The 20,075-nt window shown below is 59.1% G+C and overlaps 2 protein-coding genes across 6 annotated transcripts in view; one reads left to right on the top strand and one right to left on the bottom strand.

Annotated features, from left to right (window-relative positions):
* JARID2 (jumonji and AT-rich interaction domain containing 2) overlaps positions 1-11,330 on the top strand; it is a 252,350-nt gene extending 241,020 nt beyond the window's left edge. For all 5 annotated transcript variants that reach the window (XM_026511523.4, XM_026511526.4, XM_026511528.4 and 2 more), the window contains 6 exons: positions 1,115-1,220; positions 1,722-1,904; positions 2,434-2,564; positions 3,193-3,376; positions 5,944-6,051; positions 9,378-11,330. In XM_026511523.4, coding sequence (XP_026367308.2) covers positions 1,115-1,220; positions 1,722-1,904; positions 2,434-2,564; positions 3,193-3,376; positions 5,944-6,051; positions 9,378-9,560 — 895 coding nt within the window. In that variant the 3' untranslated portion in view covers positions 9,561-11,330. The remainder of the gene's footprint in view (positions 1-1,114; positions 1,221-1,721; positions 1,905-2,433; positions 2,565-3,192; positions 3,377-5,943; positions 6,052-9,377) is intronic.
* A 551-nt stretch (positions 11,331-11,881) lies between these two features.
* DTNBP1 (dystrobrevin binding protein 1) overlaps positions 11,882-20,075 on the bottom strand; it is a 121,881-nt gene continuing 113,687 nt past the window's right edge. The window contains exons 9-10 of the mRNA XM_026511529.4: positions 13,267-13,410; positions 11,882-12,239 (exon numbers count right to left, since the gene is read on the bottom strand). Coding sequence (XP_026367314.1) covers positions 12,022-12,239; positions 13,267-13,410 — 362 coding nt within the window. The 3' untranslated portion in view covers positions 11,882-12,021. The remainder of the gene's footprint in view (positions 12,240-13,266; positions 13,411-20,075) is intronic.

Raw genomic sequence — 20,075 nt, forward strand, 5'->3', positions numbered from 1 at the left:
AAACGTTTATAGAAACGTGAACGTGGGGATGGCACCCCCCTGTACTCGGCACTGAACAGGATTTGGCCTCCAAGTGCAGGATTTCCCCATAAACAGCAGTGCTGAGGGCCGGGGGGTGGGGGGCGGTGGGAAGGTGCAGGTTTGGAGCTGATCGTGCGGGGGCTGTGACTGCTGACGTGAGCCTCCCGACTGTCACCCTGCTTTGATTTTTACTGGAGGTCGCGGTTTTCGTGGGCCTGTGGCCTGGTCGGACCACTCCGGCAGGCTGTTCCTAGTAGGCCCTCTTGGGACACCGATGATGACTCCCCAGTGAGGGTCCAGATTCTCCTGTCAGTGAAGTTCTGCCTGCATCTTCAGCCTTCTCTCCCCCTCGCCACCCCTGCCAGCTCCTCAGCATGCTGTCCCCCACCCTTGGCCTTGCCCCGGGCCCCCATCCGCCTGTGAGGCCTGCCCGACACGGCCCTCTCGGTGTTGCTCTCCCGGGTGCCGAGCCGGCTGGGCCAGGTCCCGGGCTCGCTGGGCTCTGGCCCACAGAGCCCTCGGTGGGCCCGGGCCTGCATCCCCCCATTTCAGAGCTTCACACCGCTGCCGTGTCCTTGCAGTGTTGGCTGCGAGGCCGTGTGCGCACTGACAGGCCCGACTCTGTTTGGAGAGTGGTGGGGTTCGGCCGTCACAGCCCTCCCCCGCCTGGGGGACCAGCGCCCTCGTCCCGCGGCGGTTTCTGTGGGTTTGGAGCACGCAGCAGAGGCTGGGAGAGTCTGCACGTGTGTCTGGGTCTGATTTATAGGGGGCTTTAAACATCTGATTTGGGTTCAAAGTTTTTTGGCTCACGCGTAGGTCAGCTCTGCATAAGAGGAGCACGTTTGCCCGCTGTTGGGCCGTGGTGGGCAGAAGCCGCAGTGTGGCCCCGGGTCGTGGGGCGCCAGTCACTGGTCCCCGGAGCGTGTCCCTCCTCCCGCGTTTCAGTCACTCCCTTCCCGCACCCCAAGGCCGCTTCGCAGGCCTTTGTTGGCTCAGTTCCCTAAAGGAGGGTGCAGGGTGGGGCCCGCACGTGTTCCCGGGGCAGAGGGTCCTTGTCAAGGCTCTGCTGTGCCCCTGTTTCCAAACAACCCAGGTATTGCATTCCTGCTGAGGAGGAGAACAAGCTCGAGGATGTGGTCCACACCCTGCTGCAGGCCAATGGTACCCCAGGGCTGCAGATGCTGGAGAGCAACGTCATGGTAGGCCCAGAGACGAGCAGCAGGCCCTTGGGGGTGCTGGGCCCACGGCCACCAGCCTGTACCCCTGTGCCCACCTGGCTTCAGAGGCCACGCAGTAGCCCCCTGGTGGTGTAAATGTGGGCCGTTCCCACCTGGCAGTGCTGCACGGGGACAGGGCTGTAGTCAAGGCGGCCGCACCCCTGCGTGAGCACCGTGTCGCACTCGGGCCAGTGCCCAGTTAGAACTTTGTTCTTCTTTCAGGGGTTATGTGTGTTTCCCAAAGGAGAAGCAGACCTTTAGTACAAAATGTAATCTGTCTCCTGGCGCGCAGGCTCCTTCTTAAGTACTCATTCCCCCCGCCGGAGAACAGGGGTGTGTGTTAACACGCCTGCTGGGGGAGAGGCCCTGCGCCAGAGCGGCCGCGTGGCCAGCTGGCAGGGCTGTCGGGGGGGCTCTGTGAGCAGTGGGTCGTGGTTGGGGGCAGCAGCCAGCAGGGCGCCTCAGCCCAGCCCGTGTCCCTAGATCTCCCCGGAGGTGCTGTGCAGAGAGGGGATCAAGGTGCACAGGACCGTGCAGCAGAGCGGCCAGTTCGTCGTCTGCTTCCCGGGCTCCTTTGTGTCCAAAGTGTGCTGCGGCTACAGCGTCTCTGAGACCGTGCACTTTGCCACCACCCAGTGGACGAGTATGGGCTTCGAGACGGCCAAGGTGAGCTGGGTGAGCCCCCCGTGGGCCCGCTGCACTGTGCACGTAGAGCGTGCGGGACTGCACGCCGGCGCCCGCGTGCCTGCCTGCCTGCGCGGGTCTGCTTGTGGGGAAGGCGGGTTGGCCCAGTATCCCTTCCAGACCGTTCGCGGGCAGCCGAGGGGTTCCTCTAGGAGAGGGGAGGGCGTGTGTGTCGTGAGAGATTTTGAGCTGTTGGGCCCCACACAGCATCAGGAAGACGGTACAGGAGTTTAAGGTAAAACTTAAAATGGGCAGAAAATCTGCACCCATTTTAAAGCTGTGGCCCCTGCTTTGCGGCCAGAGGCCCCGAGCGAGGACTTCTGCTCTCGGCTGCAGTTCTCCCAGGCCAGCCGACGGGATTGTTGCAGAATTTTCAGTTGCTTTGAATGCACGTGGAATTCAGAGTTTGAGAATTCAGATAGGCCGCCACCCCGACCCTCCCACTGCGGGCAGACGGGGACAGCTGCCTGGTGCTGCCCGTGTCCCCTGAGGGCTGTGTCGCCTCTTCCAGGAAATGAAGCGTCGCCATATAGCTAAGCCATTCTCCATGGAGAAGTTACTCTACCAGATTGCACAAGCGGAAGCGAAAAAGGAAAACGGCCCCACTCTCAGTACCATCTCCGCCCTTCTGGATGAGCTCAGGTAACCCGGGGTCTGGCTCCGGGAAGCCCCTGAGGCCGGGGACGGTGGGGGTGCCCCCGAGCGTGGCAGAGAGAGGCCAGCCCCGCGCGGGGACCCCCGGCCGCCTCCCGGCCTGCGGGCGCTGCTGGTGCTCGGCCGGTGGGCAGAGGCTTTGGGAGCCTGGTGTGTTCTCCTTCCTCGGCCCTTTCTCTCCTGGGGCTTGATGTTTGGGAGCTTAGGCTCCTGTGGGAAGGAGCGGAGGCGGGTCCTGGGCGGACTCCCAGGCAGCCACGTCGGGTGCCCCCACCCGGTGTCCCGCCCTCCTGCTGGCGACCTGGCGCCCGGTCTGGCCCGCCACCTCCGCTCACACGAGGCCCTCCCCTGGCCCCCGTCCTCGTCCTCGGAGCGGCTGCCCGTAGCTGCAGCTCTGGTGCTCGGCCTCCTCTGGAAGGCCCCCCTCTCCTCCCCCCCGCCCCCCCCCCCCCCCGCCGGCCTCAAGAGCCCCGCCCCCTCCCGGGGAGGCTGGGGAGAGCTGGCGGGCAGCACGCGGGGTTTCGCTCGTGTGGGGGGCGGGCTCCTCGTAGCTGTGGCGAGGCCAGCCGCGGGCAGGGGCGCGCGTGTCCCCTGACGCCCCACTCCGCGTGCGCAGGGATACGGAGCTGCGGCAGCGGCGGCAGCTGTTCGAGGCCGGCCTCCACTCGTCCGCCCGCTACGGCAGCCACGACAGCAACGGCGCCATGGCGGATGGCAAGAAAAAGCCTCGAAAGTGGCTGCAGTTGGAGACGTCGGAGAGGAGGTGTCAGGTCTGCCAGCACCTGTGCTACCTGTCCATGGTGAGCCTGGGGGATGCCTGGCCTCCGGGGCGGGGAGAGGGGGGCTCCAGCGTGCAGGTGGCCGTGGTGGCCGCGGGTCGGGCACGGGCCTTGCCCTGCTCCCTACGCCCCTGCCCGTGCGTCCCTAGCTGCTGCTCCGGAGGGGACGTGGGCCCCGTCTGTCCTCGGCTGTCCTCGGCTCTTGCCTTGTCAGGTTCCAGGGTGACGACTCAAACCTGTCTTCAGTGAAGACGTGTTTCTGAGCAGCGCAGCTCTGTCTGCGGCCTCCTGGCCTCTGGTGGGAGCGCTTCCTGGGCTGGCCAAGGCAGGCTCTTAGGACTCTGCGCCTCCCTCCCCCCGCTTCGGCGCCCATAGCACCCCCGAGGGGCCTCCTGCGTCCCGCCAGGCTCCCCGGCCAGAGCGGAACCCCAGGCAGAAGGGCAGCGGGGCGTTGGCGGGGCCCTGGCCTCCCACCAGGCGGCCTCCCGCACAGGGGCCTGGGCCGCCGTGCACCTCCCCGCCTGTGCCAGAGGAAGTGCACCGCCGGCCCTGTGGGACACGCCTCAGCCCATGTCCCCCAGCGCCTGCCCGGCTGCCCTGCAAGGGAAGAGGGACCCCCAGCTGCTCCCCGCTGAGTCTGAAAGCGCTGGAGCAAACACCACGGGAGCTTGCACGAGGGACATCTCTCTCCTCGAAGCTCTCGAGGCTGGGAGTCCGAGGTCGGGGTTGCCCGGTCGGTGGTCACCAAGGCGGAGCTCTGTCGTGGCTCGCAGATGACCCACTTTCTCCTTGTGTCTTCACATGCCCCCCCTGCTGTGTGCCTGTACCTTCACCCCTTGTAAGGACACCAGCCCTCATGGGACGCGGCCCGCCCTAGGGCCTCAGCTTACCTCCGTTGCCTCTTTAAAGGCCCTGTCTCCAAATGCCATCCCTTTCTGAAGTACTGGGGGTCGGGACTTGAGCATGTGGACGGGGTGTGGCTGGGACGTCAGAGTCCACAGCAACCACACAGCCCCTTTGACCTACAGATGGCTCCCAGCCTAACATGGTCGGACTTGCGATTTTTCTGCCTTACTATGGTCTGAAAGTGGTACGCATTCAGTAGAGACTGGACTCAGATTTTTATTTTTGAGCCCCCCGCCCCCAGCAGTGTGCAGTGCGATCCTGTCTGTAGCACGGGGCGCCCTGCACTCACCAGGGGGAGCAGCGCTCACTCTGACAGTACAGCATTCGGGAGATTACGGGAGATCGTCAACACTTTGTTGTCAACCAGGCTTCGTGCGGGACGACGTTGCCCAGCCGCAGGCCCGTGTCCGAGCACGTGCGGGTGGGCCAGGCCGAGCGCCGTGTCCGGGAGGTTAGGAGCATTCCGTGCGTTTTCAGCTTGAGGATGTTTTGAACTCTCAGTGTGCTTATCAGGGCGTGACCGTCTCGTAAGTCAAGGAAGATCTGTATTTTCTTCTGTCTGGTCTTTTCCAACGTACTTCTAGAAAGATAAAACCAAGGGCCATGCGCTCTTAGAGAAGGTCATAACCATTTCCCCAGATCCTGAAACTGTTCAGTGAGCATCACTCGGGAAAGCCGCGCAGCCCTGTGCGGGTCGTCCTGTGCCCGGATGGAGCTGCTCCCATGGGAGAGCCTCCCGGGAATTCCCACGAGCCTGAACGGCGCTGTCACGACCTCCGTGTGGGGCCTGGGCCGGTTCCCCTGGGTTTGTTGTCAAGCTGTCATGCGGACAGGCGGGCCCTGAGAGTTGTCACCAGGCATTTCCCAGCAGCCCCAATGTTTTAAGCAAGCATAGATTCTCCTGAATTTGTACGTAAAGTTTTATTTTATGATTTTCGTTGTTTGGATTAGTCCTAAGATTTGTGTGTTTACTAAAGGTGAGGCGTTTCTCTCTGTGTTAGCGCCTCCCTCCCGCAGCTTACCAGCTGTTTCCCTGCATTTTTATGAAAAGGCCTGTGAGCCTCTTGCATCTCGTGTGTTCAGGCAGCATTTTCCCTTTATTCACTTGGGAGACCAGGACTAGGGTTTGGGGAGGGGCGAGGACCCCCGCTCGACGCAGCTCTAGAGTCCAGATCCCCCGCGCTGGGGGTCCGTGGGTCCCGGGCCTGTGCTCACGCCGTTGGAGGCCTCTGTGCACACTGCCGGGAGGGGCCCGTCTGGGTTGCAGATCGCCCAGAACAGGTGCTTGGAGTTTTGGGGGGCACCCTCCGGGTAACCAGAACTGATCGGGCCACTGAAGAGCAGGGGGAGAGCGGCCGGGGGGCGTTCCTGCGCAGCCGCTCCAGACCCCTCTGCCAGCCCCCGTGCCGCGGTGGCGTGTGCACATGAGGCGTCGGAAGCCCCCGAGGCTGAGCGCTTCCAGACGGGCCTCGCGTCCTCCTGGGCCCTCCGGTCTGTGGGCGGCCGAAAGCCGGAGGGGGCGTGATGGTTATTTACTCCCTTCCTGGTTGGAAGTGCTACTCCGGCGCCTGTTGCCCGGTCTTTTCAAGGGCGGGGCGTGCCCTGAGCGGCAGGTCGGGGCCAGGCCCGTCCCCAGCGGAGCTCCGGCGCTCCGCCCTTCAGGACTGGCGCTCTCCCCGCAGGTCGTGCAGGAGAACGAGAACGTGGTGTTCTGCCTGGAGTGCGCTCTGCGCCACGTGGAGAAGCAGAAGTCCTGTCGAGGGCTGAAGCTGATGTACCGCTATGATGAGGTCAGTGCGCACTGGGGGCGCGCCTGCGGGCTCTGGCCTTCAGAGCGGGGTCGCGGGGGATGGCGACTGGCCCCTGCTCTACTGGGGTGGTGGGCGCTCGCCCCCGGCCCGACTGGGGGATGGAAAGTAGTGTAGGTCCAGCTTGTGTCCGACCTGACCTGGAGGGTCCCAGGGACTAAAATGAGAAATTTCCTGGCTTTGACCAACTTCGTTTCATTCTGGTGTGGTCCTCCTGTGACCAGCAGCTCTGTGGCCGTGAGCCCGGAGCCCCCTCCCCCTGCACAGCATCTGCACGGTGGTGGCCGTCTGTGCTTCCAAGGGACGTGGGTGCTGGCCACGCTGGCGGGCCGGGCTAATAAGGAAACCGGGGACAGTGCCATCCCCTACAGCCAGGGCTGGGGTGCAGATCTGGGGGGGGGGCGTGGGTCACCTGTGCACGACCTTCACAGGCCAGACAAAACTGGGGGGCTGGTTGTGGCGCCGGCAGCACCGGCACATCAGGGCCTCGTCCCCGTCCCCGTCCCCAGGGGGGCTGTGGGCCATTGCTGAGCAGCCGTGGCTGCACCGGGGGCCTCAGAGTCAAGTCTCTGGTCTTTTCCTCAGAGAAGCCCGATTCTGGGGTTCTGGGGACAGGGCCAGAGCGGCCTTCCTCTCTGCAGCCCCACGGAGTCTCTGAGACACAAAGAAGGGAATTAGCCCAGCCCCTGGCCCGGCCAACCGCAGCCCTGTCCTCATGCCGGCTCGCTGTCCCTTCCCTAAGGTGCGTTGCCCACAGGGCAGGGGAGGGGTGCTCTCTGGTCTGGCGGGGTCAGTGCACCAGAGACTCCCCCTGCACCCGTGTCCTCACACAGGAATGAGCACGTGATGGCAGCCCTCAGCCGGGGCCAGCGGGGGTGCTTCCTGGCGCTCGGCTGCCTTCCGTGGCTCTCAGAGGCGCTGCGGACCGTGCTGTGCTGGCGTCTTCGGTCTTCACAGGAGCGCCCATCCCACCCCCAGTTGAGAACCCGGGTGCAGGTGCCGCCAGCACCTCCCAGCAGGGCTGGCAGCAGGCCCCCGACACACAAGGCCAAGGGCCAGCGCTGGGAGCTGCGACCCGGCTTTGTCCTCACCAGGGGCCTCGACATGGAGCATTTGTACCGCCCCCGGCACCCAGCTCCACAAGCCCCGTTCCACTTTCGAAACGAATCCTAGGTCTGGCCAGTTGTCGCCGCTCCTGAGCTTCTGTCCTTGTTCAGGCAGCTGCGCTTGTGTGTCCCCTGTGGTCCTTCCCTCTGTCCCTTCCCCTGGTTCCATGAGAGCTGCCCGTTGTCATCAGCAGCGGATGCCATCCGAAACCCGGCTCTGTGGGTCGATTGTGTCCCCAGTGTGTCAGGCCCGCCACAGACGGCAGTGCTGAGTGGGGAGAGCGGGCGCCCTTGGCCTGGGGCTGTCCCCGCACAGGCGGCAGGTCCGTGCCCGTCTCCCCAGCAGCCTACTGGGGTACGGGGGCACAGCTCTCCCATCGTGATGCGCCCAGAGCCCTTTTTAGGGCTCACCTCTCAGATGGCGGTGGTGCTGGGTCACCGTTCGCCAGGCCCTTGCGCTGTGTCCTGGAGAGGGTCCTCCCGCAGGCTGCGTGCAGGTCACGACCCCTCCCTGCAGAGAGCCCCGCCCTGGGGGCCACATCCGGGGGGAGCCTCTTTCCTGAGCCCCCCCGCCCCGACATCCCAGGCGGCTGCTCCCAAGCGGGACTAGGGAGGGGGTGGTGCGTCTGCGGGGCTCGGGCTGTGAGTCAGAGGGGTAAACCCTCGCCTGAAGGAGGTTGGACAGCTGAAGGGAGACGGGCTTGTCTTCAAAGGCAGCAAGTGCTCTGCGTCCCCCGCTGCGCCACACCGCTGGCCCGCCTGCAGAGCGCAGCCGCTGGCACTAGGGGGCGTCGCCCGCACGCCTGGGGGGCGCTACGGAACACGGGCTCTTCCGTCGCCAGCCCGTTCTGTGCATCCAGGTGGAGCGTGTGACCGGAATACTGGACAGAGGAGCCCGCCTGTCGGGTTCGTCTGAAGTGTAATCGTTGGTTTTGAGGAGTAAGACGGGCATTCGAAGCCGCCTCCTTTGCCAGCGGCCTCATCTTAGTAAATGAAAATCTGGATCCGTGTGTGTGTGTGTGTGTGTGTGTGTTACCTGGGGAATTGCTCACTCTGGGCTGGGTTTCAGAAATGGCTTGTGAGGACACCGCGGGTCCTGCAAGGCCTCCTGGCAGCGGTCTGCTGGGACCAGGCCGGACGCAGCGAGGGCATCCCCTGGCCCCGTGCTCCCCAGGAGGCTTCGGCCACTTGGAAGCAGCTTTTAAAGAAGCTTCTCTATTTACCTTCGACGAGCAGCTTGGCCGTAAGTGCTTTAAAAAGTGGCGAGACGGCGCTTTCATAAGCGGGGGGCCCTGCTCCTTCCAGCGTGCTTTTCACTTTCTTTCCAGACGGTTTTCACTTCATGTTTAACACCTTGCACCCCTGTGCTGACCGCCTCCTGGGGCTGGACGGCCAGCCTGGGATCCGCTGACCCCCGGGCCTTGGAGTAAAGGCAAGGCCTCCCCGTGCCCACGCGGTCCCCTCATCCCTGGTCTAGAGCAGGTGCTCGTGACCTGCGGGTCAGGCCAGATGCCATTTTGGTGTCTCGGCGCACGGTTTCTTGTATAACTGGAAGCTTCGGAGTGTGCGGCTGTTACGCATCCTTGACGCCAGGCCGAGTGAAGGGGCTCCCGCTCGCTGAGAAGGGAGCACCGGAAATATTTATAAGCAGACAAGCGTATGTGTCTGCACAACCCGGCGAGGGGAGGCTCGAGCGTCGGGGTGGCTGGGGCGCGACAGCTTCAGGCCCTTGTCACCATGTGGGCAGCAAACACGCCCGCTGCGGGCGGAGCGGGGCTCCGACGGCGTCCTGCTGCTGTCACCGTGCTCGTCTCGGGCTCCGTGGCGGGGGGCAGGTGTGCGTCAGCTGAGTGTGTGGACCCATTTTAAGGCAACTCTGCTCCCTCCTGGCCGGAGTTCCGTGCCTTCATGGGTTTCGGGGCTCTGAGCACCCTTGTCGGGCCCTGAGCCCGGGGCTTGCGGACGCCGGGGCCCGAGCTTTTCCGAGAAGGGAGGCCTTCTACTCCCGCGGCCAGTGAGAGGGCCTCGCTGTCCCGGAGCGATGTTCTCCCGCGTTCTCGGAGGGCCCCGCCCCCCCCCCCCCCCCCCCCCCCCCCCCCCGGTCACCCTGTGCCGGGGACTTTGCGCTCGGCGTTCCCTGGGTGGTTCCGGGACAGTGCGCCCCCGGTTTCTTAATTCTCTCTCCCTTTCGACCCGACACAGGAACAGATCATCAGTCTGGTCAATCAGATCTGTGGCAAAGTGTCTGGTAAGAACGGCAGCATTGAGAACTGTCTCAGTAAACCTACACCAAAAAGAGGGCCCCGCAAGAGAGCGACCGTGGACGTGCCGCCATCCCGGCTTTCATCCTCCAGTTCATCCAAAAGTGCTTCGAGCTCGTCGTGAAGATGCCAACACCCGTGTCGACTGAGATCTATTTTTTTGTAATTATTATATTCTAGTTTGGAGTACTTGCTGTAGGATACAAGCTGTCTTTGCACTAGCTCTGAAGAAGATTTTCTTCTGGTTTTAGAGAACTAATTTTGTTTTAGCATTAAACTGTTGAACTTTTTTTTGTACTTAGAATACCTAGATACTGCAGTCAGATTTTTGAAACTGCCGTATATTCACTGTTTTAAAAACCCTTGAGGGGCTGTATTAATTTGTATCGCCCCCGTGGCTGAAAAAAGCCTTTTCGGTTTTTTTGTTTTGTTTTTGTTTTGTTTTTTGTTTTTGTTTTCTTTGGTAACTTGGGGAAAAAAGGCTTTTTAACCCATTTTTGAAGAGGGTGAAGTTTGGAGAACAAATTTTAAAAACCATCAGTCAGATTTTTCTAGAGAGGAAAAGGGATAGGAGACACACACACACACACACGCGCACACACACAAAACTTGAAAAGAAATGGCTTTACTTTGGCTGTCTTTTCTTCTGTCATGTGCAAAATGAGTTTGTAATTTTTAAAACCGGAGAACCCCCCTGTTGTGTCTTTGGGCGGTCATGGCAGCTGAAGGCGGACGGAGTTTCCCAACCCGGGGCAGAACGCGGACGAGGAGCGCCGAGGTTCTCTGTACCAGCACATCACTATGCATCTGTTTTTGGAAAAGAGGAGAGCGAGACGACGACTGCCTGCCTTGGAGGGGTCACGTGAGGGACACCTGTGCCTGATTTCATTAGGAAATCCATTCTGTTATTTTTTGGTGCTGTTGGCTACTTTATCAAAAACCCTTCAATAGCATCCTTAAGAAAAAAACAAAAAAGGAAAAAAAAAGTGATCGAAGCCGTAAGTGCTTCTTCGTCCTAGATGTGCAATCTTCTAACATTCCGTCTCCATCTCACCGCTTGTGTCCCACCTTCACACGTCAGCATTAATCTCTCTTCGGTTCGTTTCGTTGGCGGTCACACGGAGCCACTAGGTCTGCAGTTCTGTTTGAATGTGAAAATGCATTTGCGCTCATCTTGTCTATTTTTTCTCTTCATGTTGTAACAAAAAGAAAAAAAAAAAAAAAGAATCCCATCCCTTTTGTACATACGCCTGTAAATTGTTTTAAATACTTGAGCCTTTTTCTCGGTGGGGGGTGGGGAGGGCGCGAGGACAAGATGAAGAAAAGCCTTACGTTTCCGTTTCTTCATCGGGTGGAGTGGATGCTTACAGGGTTTTTCTTGTAACATTTATAAGTGCTGCTTACATCACTGAACAACAACAACAAAATAATAATGGAGTAGCTGTTGCCCTTCTCCGGTTGTGTGTACAGTATGTGTGGAATAAAAAAGGGAACTGTTTTCACAAGCTGTTCTTTGTTTCGTAATTGGATCCAGCGAGCCCGTAGCCACCCCGTTGCACTGAGCTTGCCGGTGGGACTGTCAGGAGCGCCCTGTGATACACTTTGTCAGTTGTTGTTGCAGAAGACTGAACTGTTTTTGGAATATTTAACAATTACATAAACAGAGTCAAGTGTTTTCCAATGTGGTTGTCCGGTTTTTATGGCCTTGCTGTGTACTTTCCCTCTTTTTGACAGTAAACTTCTGCCTCTGGCTTACAGTTTGACATTTAATTTATTAGCGCTGCTCTGCACTCCTCCCGCGGGAGGGAAGACTTCATGTTGTTTATTGCCAGTTTTTTGTTTACTTTTTAGGTTTGTACTACAAGGTTTAATAATAAAAACAAAGTTTTTTGGATATTTGTCTGTCTTGTGGAAGATGAGTGAATGACCCAAGCTGGCTCGTCTCTGCTAACTGGGCAGAGGACTGAGACCCCTTCCCCCAGACGGGGAGTGGAGCCGATGCCTTGTCCTCTCGCTCCCTTGCTGTCCACCGGTGGCCGCGGGAACCCCCTCCTTTCCGTGCAGCGTGACCGCGGGTCCTCCCTCCCCAGGTGCTGGGCTAGGAGCTGGTGAAGGGGACACCGCGGGGTGGCCGGCCTCTTGTCGGGAGTAAGAGCGGAGCGGTGGTCTGGATCACGGCTGCTGCTCCCCTGGGCCCAGGTGTGTGCTCCCGTTAAAGCAGGGACAGCCGACAGCCGCAGGACGGCCGCTCTCTACTCAGCACAGAAAAGCCAAACTGAGGAGGAAGCAGAAGGGAGTATCTCCAAAAGCGCTTTCCTCCTCTGGCTGAGCCGGGGCGGGGTCGTAGGGTTCCCGGCCCAGCCCTGCCTGATCGCGGGCTCCCCCTCCGCGGGGCCCCGAGCCGCCCTCCCTGCACCGAAGGCCTGAAGGACGGATCTAGTTAGAAGCCCTTCTGTACACACTTTATTGTCAGTGGCTCTTACAGTTTCTCACACGTTACTGGCAACTGCGTACAAACCGAGAACCTCCATGAAACCACCTGCCTTCGCGGTGCGGATCCCTGGACACGCGGGGCGAACGCAGACCTAGGAGTCGCTATCATCTGTGTGTAAAGTGGCGAGGGCAGTGTCCACCTCGACTCCCTCCTCGTCAGACTGGACAATGGGGGACTCGCCACCATCGCCGGGGGCCGCGGCAGCCAGCTCGGTGCAGACGGACAGCGAGGAAGGCCGCTCGGCTTGGGATTCGGTGGGATCTGGAACCTGGAGCGTGATTCCGTGCTGCCCGATCCCTGACTCGGGCCCTGTGAAATGAAGAAAAACTGCCACTGAGAACCACCGCGGAAGGCGACCCTCCCAGTGGGGGGCGGGGGGGACGGAACGGGGACGGTTCCAGGGACCCGGGGGCCCTGGGCTGAGCCTTCCGCCTTCCAAACCAGGAACACACGGGGCTCGAGGCGCAGGCTGCATGTCTTTGAGCGTTCTGTGTAACCCTCCGTAATCTAGATTTCTTTATATCCTTGGGAGTAATTCAGTAAACTCAACACTAAGAAAAACTCCCTGAAATTTCAGTTCTCGCTTCATGGGAACTAAACAGAAGGTCCTAAAGGAGTCAAAGTCACGTACAGATGGTCGAGTCACTATCTGTCCTGGACTCTGGGAAAGGGGCCGGCACCCCGGCCGTTCCCAGTGGCCCGGCCTAATGCAGACGGGTCCCGGCGCCCGGGGGTGGCGGGAAGGAGGAGAGCGCTGCCTCGTGGAGAAGTCGCTGCCTCGTGGAGAAGTGAAAGGCAGCGACGAGAGAGCTGGGGTGTGACTGTGGCACGGTGGCCCAGGCTAGAGGGGACGGTGTGCCACTGGCAGGACAGGAGTGCGTGCTCACCGACGACCCCAGAGGGAGCAGACCCCGCCCAGTCCCGAAGGGCTGACCCACGCTGAGCCCAGGGAAGGGCTGGGGCCTCGGAAAATCCGCCGCCGAGCTCCCACGCTACCCAGCTTGCTGAAGGCAGCAAGCGGAGGACAAGTGTCCGCAGGGTTGTAACTCGTCCTTAACCCAGGAAGCCCACACGGAGCAAGAGCTCCCGTAACCACATGCTGGGGGGGGGGGAGCCACGCGGGAGCCCCCGCCCCACGTCCAGGCCCGGCTGCCCAACTCCAATGGCCATGGGAGCCCCCAAGGGTGCGTGAGGCCACACGGGTGCGCAGACCTGGCCGTGGGACGAGCAGCGGAGCTCAGGGCCCCATGCGGTCTGATCAGCGGCCCGGGAGGGCGGCCCGCTGGAGGCAGCAGGTGTGAGCGTGACGGGGTTTGTGCCAGGTGGTCACCCCCACCTGAGACCGGAGACAGCGCGGGGTTGTCTTCACCGCCGGAATTCAAGAAGACGTCCAGGGCCTCCTGGTCAGAGATGTCCATGAGGTCCATCTGCTCCAGCATGTCGATGTTCACCTCCATGGACGACATGCTGCCCATGGGCTCTGCGAAGAGACCAAGAGATGTGATGGGAAATGACACTTCGGTCTTGGCTAACCCTTAAGAAGGAGAGCTGCAGACACACCAGGCTGACATGTTCGCGAGGGACAAGGTATCTCCCGCCACTCCAACCTCCTAAACCAGAACAAGGACCCCTCCCGCTCAGGCGCTCTGGCTCCGTCTTGGTGACTTTGGACCCCTCCCGGCAGCTTTCTGCTTCCAGGTCCGAAGGCCACCCCGCGCTGCGGGAAGTGGTCCTCGGCTGCCGGGAGCGGGGTTCTGAGGCCCCAGAACTTGGTCATCCCGGTTGAAGCTGTCCTTGCCCTGGTGACCTCCCTCCAGTCCTCGCTCCGAACGGCGGGCACGGTCTGGGCAGCTGCGGCTGGGGAGCCGGGCCGCGAACTCCGTGCAGTGAAAGCACAGCCCGGAGGAGAGTCGGCCCACGGGCAACAGGACACGGAGACGAGGCGGAGGGAGCCTGGGCCCGGGGGGACGGCTGCCTTCCGGCCTGGAGCCCTGTTCCTGCTACCTCTGTGGCCCAGAAAACCGCAGGCCCGTTGGCTTCCCCATCCCAGGCGTGCCCGTGTGTGGCAGGAGCACATTACCTCTGGCTGCGGACACACACCCCCTCAGCCCCGGGTGTCCCAGTAACGCAAACACACTCTGTGCGGCCCAGCGCGGCCGGCACCCGGGGCCCTGCCAGGCATGACGAGGGGCAGCAGAAACACGGGGGGTTACACCCCCTCCCGAGAATTTAAATAAGTATTTTAGTGAACTTAAAGATGAATCAAAAAAACAAGGAATCAAAAGACAAACACTTGAGAGAAAGCCAAAGAACTTCCAGATAGGAACATTTTAGTCACCGAAATGCGGCCTCTGGGCAGGAGTTAAATGGAAGATGAGTGAGGGCCAAACAGTCCGCGAGAGCACGCCAGACCGAATCGGCTCTCCACGCGGCCCCGAAACAGCTGGAAACGCAAATGCTGAACACCGTCCCGGCTCCAGGACGAGAGACGGTGGGGAGCGGGAACGGTCCGCGGGGCTGTTTCACCTGCTGGAAGATCTGACGTCCCAGACTGAGGAAGCAGAATCTCCTCCAAGGAGGACACACAAGAAATCCTCACCTCCGTCCACTGCAGTGCAGCCGGCGAACATCAGAGAGGAGGGACCGATGCGGCAAGAGAAGGAAATAATCAGACTGACAGCTTTTTAACCACAGAAGGCGGAGACCACGGAGTAAGAAGTTCACAGAGGTGAGATGAAGGCCCTCTCTAGTCTGGAACATTAAATGGCATTTAAGATCAAGGATCAAGCTCAGACAGAGCTCGCCACGTGAACCTGCTCTGGCCACGGGCACGAACGGCCGCAGACGGCCGGTCTGGGCGACGAGGAAGCCTGTTTTGGGAAGAGTCTCAGGAGTGTGGGAGGCTGTAGACAACCGGGCAGCTTGTCACAACAGTACCCAGTGCAGGGAATTCGCTCGCAGGATTAGAGGACCGAGCACTGGCGACAGGAGCACGGGGTGCGCGGAGCCCCGGCAGTGTGGGGCCCTGTTCCAGGAGGAGGCAGGACCGGATCACCGTGAGGCCCGGCATCGTTAGTGGCAGCACTAAGATTCAAAGTAAAGAGCACATCATTTCTGTCCCTAAACTGGGGGGCAGCTTACTAGAGCTAGGTGACCCCCCGAGGTGGCAACATCCGAAGCCACATGGTCAGCATGGACTCGGCCAGGGTGTGGACCAGGCCACGGCCATGCACTCATCGTGCTGCTTCACACTGCTTCTGCCCCACCGGTCACTGTGCCCACTGGTCAGGTGTGGGGGGTGCTCTTCTGCGGCCACTGGGCTGCCAGAAGGTGGGGGATCGGCAGGTTTTCTTCTGTGGGTATGGAGGCCTGTCAGCTTGACCATTCTGGTTACTGCCTTGCTTTGGCTGTAATTTTGAAAGGTCCAGAGGCTCCTTCCCTGTCTGTCCCATTCTCTTGAAGAGGGAAAGAGCAGGGCTTAGGGAAAGAGAAAAACTGGATTAACAAGCATCAGAACAGCACCAAGAAAGACGGTAATGAAGCCAGGTATGTCTGTAATCCCAGTAAATGTAAATGAATCAGATTTGCCAGTTGTAACAGGTTATAAGACTGAATTAAAGTGATAAAAATCTAGCTATGTTTCATTCGTAGGCAACACTCCTAAAACAAAGACATTTTTTAAAAAATGAAAAGCTTAAGAAAAATGGAAAGTAACTGAACGATGAACTTGAAGACAGTTGACACAGGAATTTTAATAGGAAACAAAACAGGCTTAAAGGGAAAGCAAACCTACTGGGGTAAAGTATAGTACTTAATAGAGGTTCAGTCCACCAGGAGGACCATTCAAAATCTGTGTGTGACGACATAACGCGTGGCTGTGCTTGGAGAGGGGCCTACAAGGAAGATCTAACAAATCCGTAATCATGAGGTGAAGGAGGGCTTGACATACCTCTTCGATAATTACAGAACTAACTCAAATTTAGTGACGGGGATACTTGAACAGCCCAGCTTACATGCTTGCTGCAATAAGTACGCACAGAACCCTCCTTCCCAATCTCATCTCAAGTACACAGGAAGCACACGGACAGACTTTTAAGTCTTGAATTAAAAAAAATCAAAATCCCATTCTCTAACAGCCACAATGAAGTTTATTAGAAATCAGTAACAAACGGTAACTAGAAACACCTTCACGCATTATTTAAAGACACTGCTAAACACTTCACAAGTTAAATAAATCATAATGGAAAGTTTGAAAAACCCAGGAAGAAACTATTACTTGTCAAAACTTGTAGAATTCTGTTAAAAGTGGTGAACTTTACCCTCCTGAAACATTCACAGCTTTGACTGCCTTATTCAGACAAGAATCCTGAAAACTGAGCCCAAATGGTCAACTTAAATTAGACCAAAAACCAAAAAACCACCACGTGAGAATCGCCAGCACTGAGGACGAGAACTTCATGAAACAGAGACTCAACAGAAAACGACAAAACTAAAAGTTGGGTCTTTGAGAAAACGCTTAAAAATGAGTGTTCTGGGTAAGATTCCTCACGAAGGGGTCCAGGGCTCAAACGATCAATGAGGGAGGCCGAGGCGGAGCTCGCCCCAAGTGCCACCGAGATGGAGAAGCACCGCGGACCCCGCTGTGCAAACGTACCGGAGAACCGCGGCCGAGCTGGACGGATTCCATGGAAAACTTGCTAAAATTAGTAAGAAACAGGAAACCTCTGTTCCCACAGAGAGGGGACTGGCCCCCCAGCAGGGTCCAAGGCACGTTCCCCCCAGCGCTGGGGAAGAGAGAAGGGAGGAGGGCTGCCAGGCGCGGCCGCGGTGCTCCCTCCGTGCAGGCTCCGAGCTCGGCTGCATCCGCGTCCGCGCGGGCTCCTCGCTGGGCTTGGTAATCGGACCATCACGTTTCTACGGAAGGACGAAGAGCCAAGAGCCGCCAAGGCAACCGCGAAGGAGCCAGAACGCATACCCGCGTGCAGGGGTGCAGAGGACTCGCTCTAGCGCACGGCCGCACTCGCCGCAGAACCGCGCTGCTCAGCGGAGGCCCCCACACCCCGGACCAGAGGACACTCTGTCGTGGGGCTGTCCTGTGTTCCGGCGCACGGCCCCCCCAGCAGCCGTCCGTCTGTCCGGCTGCACGCCCCTGCCCCGAGCGCACCACCACGCCGCAGACGCTGCCAGACGCCCTCGCCCGAGAACCGCGGCTTACGGGAGAATTCGGATGGGAATTCGGACGGTACAGCTGGGCTCGCGGCCACACGGGAGAACGGGCCTACAGGAGCCTCCCCGCGCACCGCAACGGGACACCAGGCAGCGGCGGGGGCGACTGCTGGGGTGACAAAGTACCGAAATTGGGTCCTTCCCTCACGATCCGCAGAAAGACCAAGTGGGGGTGGATTTCAGAGCCAAGGACGAAATGGAAACACTGAACTTTACGAATGAAACCCAGCAGGGTGTTCACAGAACTCGCAGTTCTCGCCGAGTTCTACCTGTGCGCTCATACTAGAGGGAAGGAGTCCTGAGCCAGGCGCACGAGGACACACCACACACCGTAAAACGGGCCAAGCTGATCCCTTAAAACAAACGCCCACGGAGCAAAGGCCACTCGGATCGATGAGCCACGCACGGACCGAGTGAAGGCGACTGCCTCCGATTATCACCAGCAAAGGCCAGAACCATGGGTGTGAGACGCCCGACAATCAAGGAAACGCAGATTAAAACCCAAGAGGTCATTGCATACAGATTGGCAAAACTGTCAGTCTCCGGCTCGACCACGTGCTGACAAGGACGAGTGAGCACAACACGCACGTCCTGCTCCGGGCGCGGTGAAGGCAGTTTGACAGAATCTAGTAAAAATAACGATAAGCACATCAGATGACTCGTGATACATTCTAAGGAAGCGGATCTCAAAGTGGGGCACCTGGGGCCGGCCCCGTGTGAGCAGCCCTCCTGGTGACGGTGGGGCTGGCTCAAGTTTGGGACCTGCTGCCCTAAAGAAACTCCCCTCATCTGCACTGAGACACACGAGAATGTCCTTAATTGTGGTTTTTTAATGAGAAAAAACTTGAAACGATGAAAACACCTATCAACACAGTGAATATATTTCCATATATTCATTCACTAGATCTAGAAATCTATTTACGAGTGAAATGAACAAACGCGGCTGAAACTGGACGGTATGGACGATGATCACGCCGCCTGCCGAGAACGCAAGCAGGGGGCGCAGCGCCCATCCGCGTCCACGCGCAGCGGGGGTGGACGGACACGTGGGGGCGGCTGGTCCCCCTCGGGGGCCTTCACCCGTGTGGGCGCTCGGTTAGTACGTGGGTGCTTATGTTACTCCTTATACCTCTGTGTATGTTTGGAATATTTCATAACATTTAAAAAAATATCTGAAGCAAGTAAGGTAAAATTATTAAAATGTTAAATCTGGAACAGGAATATGGGACATTTTCAGTTCTTCTCTGGATTATTTAAAATACTTCCTAATTCAGTGAAAGCCAGTAATGGGTCACAGTAAATTTCCAAGTTCTAAATAAAACCCTCATGGGGAGATAATCATGAAGTTCAACCCATAAGCTGGTGACTGTGTTTTGAGATACCCCTCCAGTCAAGATCGTACCCTTGGGGGGGGCACTATATGAATTCTAGTTTGGTGCATTTTTATCTATTAATTCTCTCTATTCTAACTCTGCTCATCTTACCAGCAGCCCACACAGCCCCTGCTTCTCTTTCCCAAGCACTGGGTCCCTCCTGGAACATCCAAGGGCTGAGTCAGGGCGTCTCAGGGCGCAGGGGGGCACCCCTGGCTCCAGACTTTGACTTTGCTGAGTTCCATAGGGCCCCCCGGGAGCCCGAGGTCCACTGTGGGAACACAGAGATACAGAGCAGGGCGTCTGCAAGGCGATCTATCCATTACTGGCTGCACTCTCAACATACCCTAGCGCTCGGCAGTAAAGAAAACGGGAGTCATGTCAGGTGGAAGACGGGTCAGGACCGCCCCAAGCCCCCGGGCCCTGACTGCACTCAGAACCGCTGGGCGCCGCTGGCTCCCGGGTCCCCTCTGCGGCTTGGCCCATCCGTTGCCTTTGTGCCCGTCCAAGTGAGGGATGCTCCGCGCTCCGTGCGTTCTGCAGCCGCACCCCTGCCCAGGGCGGCCCTGAGGTCCCTTTCCTCTTTACTCAGATACTTTTCTGGGTAAAACTTCCCATGCCTTTGTCTTCATTAAAAAATGATGCTTTGGAAAGTGAGAAAAAATTCAGACTGCTACTTCTGGTTTAGTGGAAGGAGTCCAAATACCATGTTCACTATGGAGATTTTTGATCTCGACTGATTCTCCTCCAGGAAACCTCCCCACATTCGTCCTCCGGGAGGACTGCTCCGGGAGACAGGCGTGGGGACTCGCCAGGCCGGGAGGTCCCGGGGACGGCTCCAAGCAGCCCTGCGGGGAGACGCCTGTTACTGTGACTGTCCGTCCCACTCTGGCTGAAGCAGAAAGCTAAAAAGCCCAAATCTTCCGGTTTTCTTCTTCAGTGCTTTCAAAACCACACAACTTGGCACCATGTGCCTTTTTTTTTTTACCTTAAAAAAACGAGCCCAACACTTTGAAATGTAAAGGCGGCTCTTTTTTAGGTGTCCAACTCCATAACCATTCCGTCCCTTCGTATTTAACTGATGTCCGTTCAAGAGCTGCTGGCTGAGCACGTCCCTGAGCTGGCCACGGAGCGTCCCTGCGCCCAGGGGCTCGGCGGCAACCGAAGGAGGGACTTCTGAACCCGTCCTGCCGCCACCTCTTCGTCGCTCGGCGCACTCCTGGCTCCCGGTGCCAGCGGGCGCCACTGAAGAGGCACGTCCGTCTTCTCTCTGCTCCTCTGGGCCTGAAAACGCGCCGAGCGCTCCCAGCAGCTCGGGGAAGGTCTGCTGAGCGAAGCTGACCACGGGGTAGCCCTTCCCTTGGGGGCCCCACGTCCTCCAGGCCCTCGCGGTGCCGCAGGGTACGTTTGTCAGGCTGTGCATGTCCCTTACGGCCTGGATGTCTGTAGCCCCCCGGGTTCCCATGTTGAAGCCCTACCCCCAGCGTGCCGGTGTCTGGTGGGGGGGCCTCTGAGAGGCGAACAGGCCGAGATGAGGATGGGGGAC

This window comes from Ursus arctos, unplaced genomic scaffold, assembly GCF_023065955.2.
Source record: "Ursus arctos isolate Adak ecotype North America unplaced genomic scaffold, UrsArc2.0 scaffold_31, whole genome shotgun sequence".
Lineage (NCBI taxonomy): Eukaryota > Metazoa > Chordata > Mammalia > Carnivora > Ursidae > Ursus > Ursus arctos.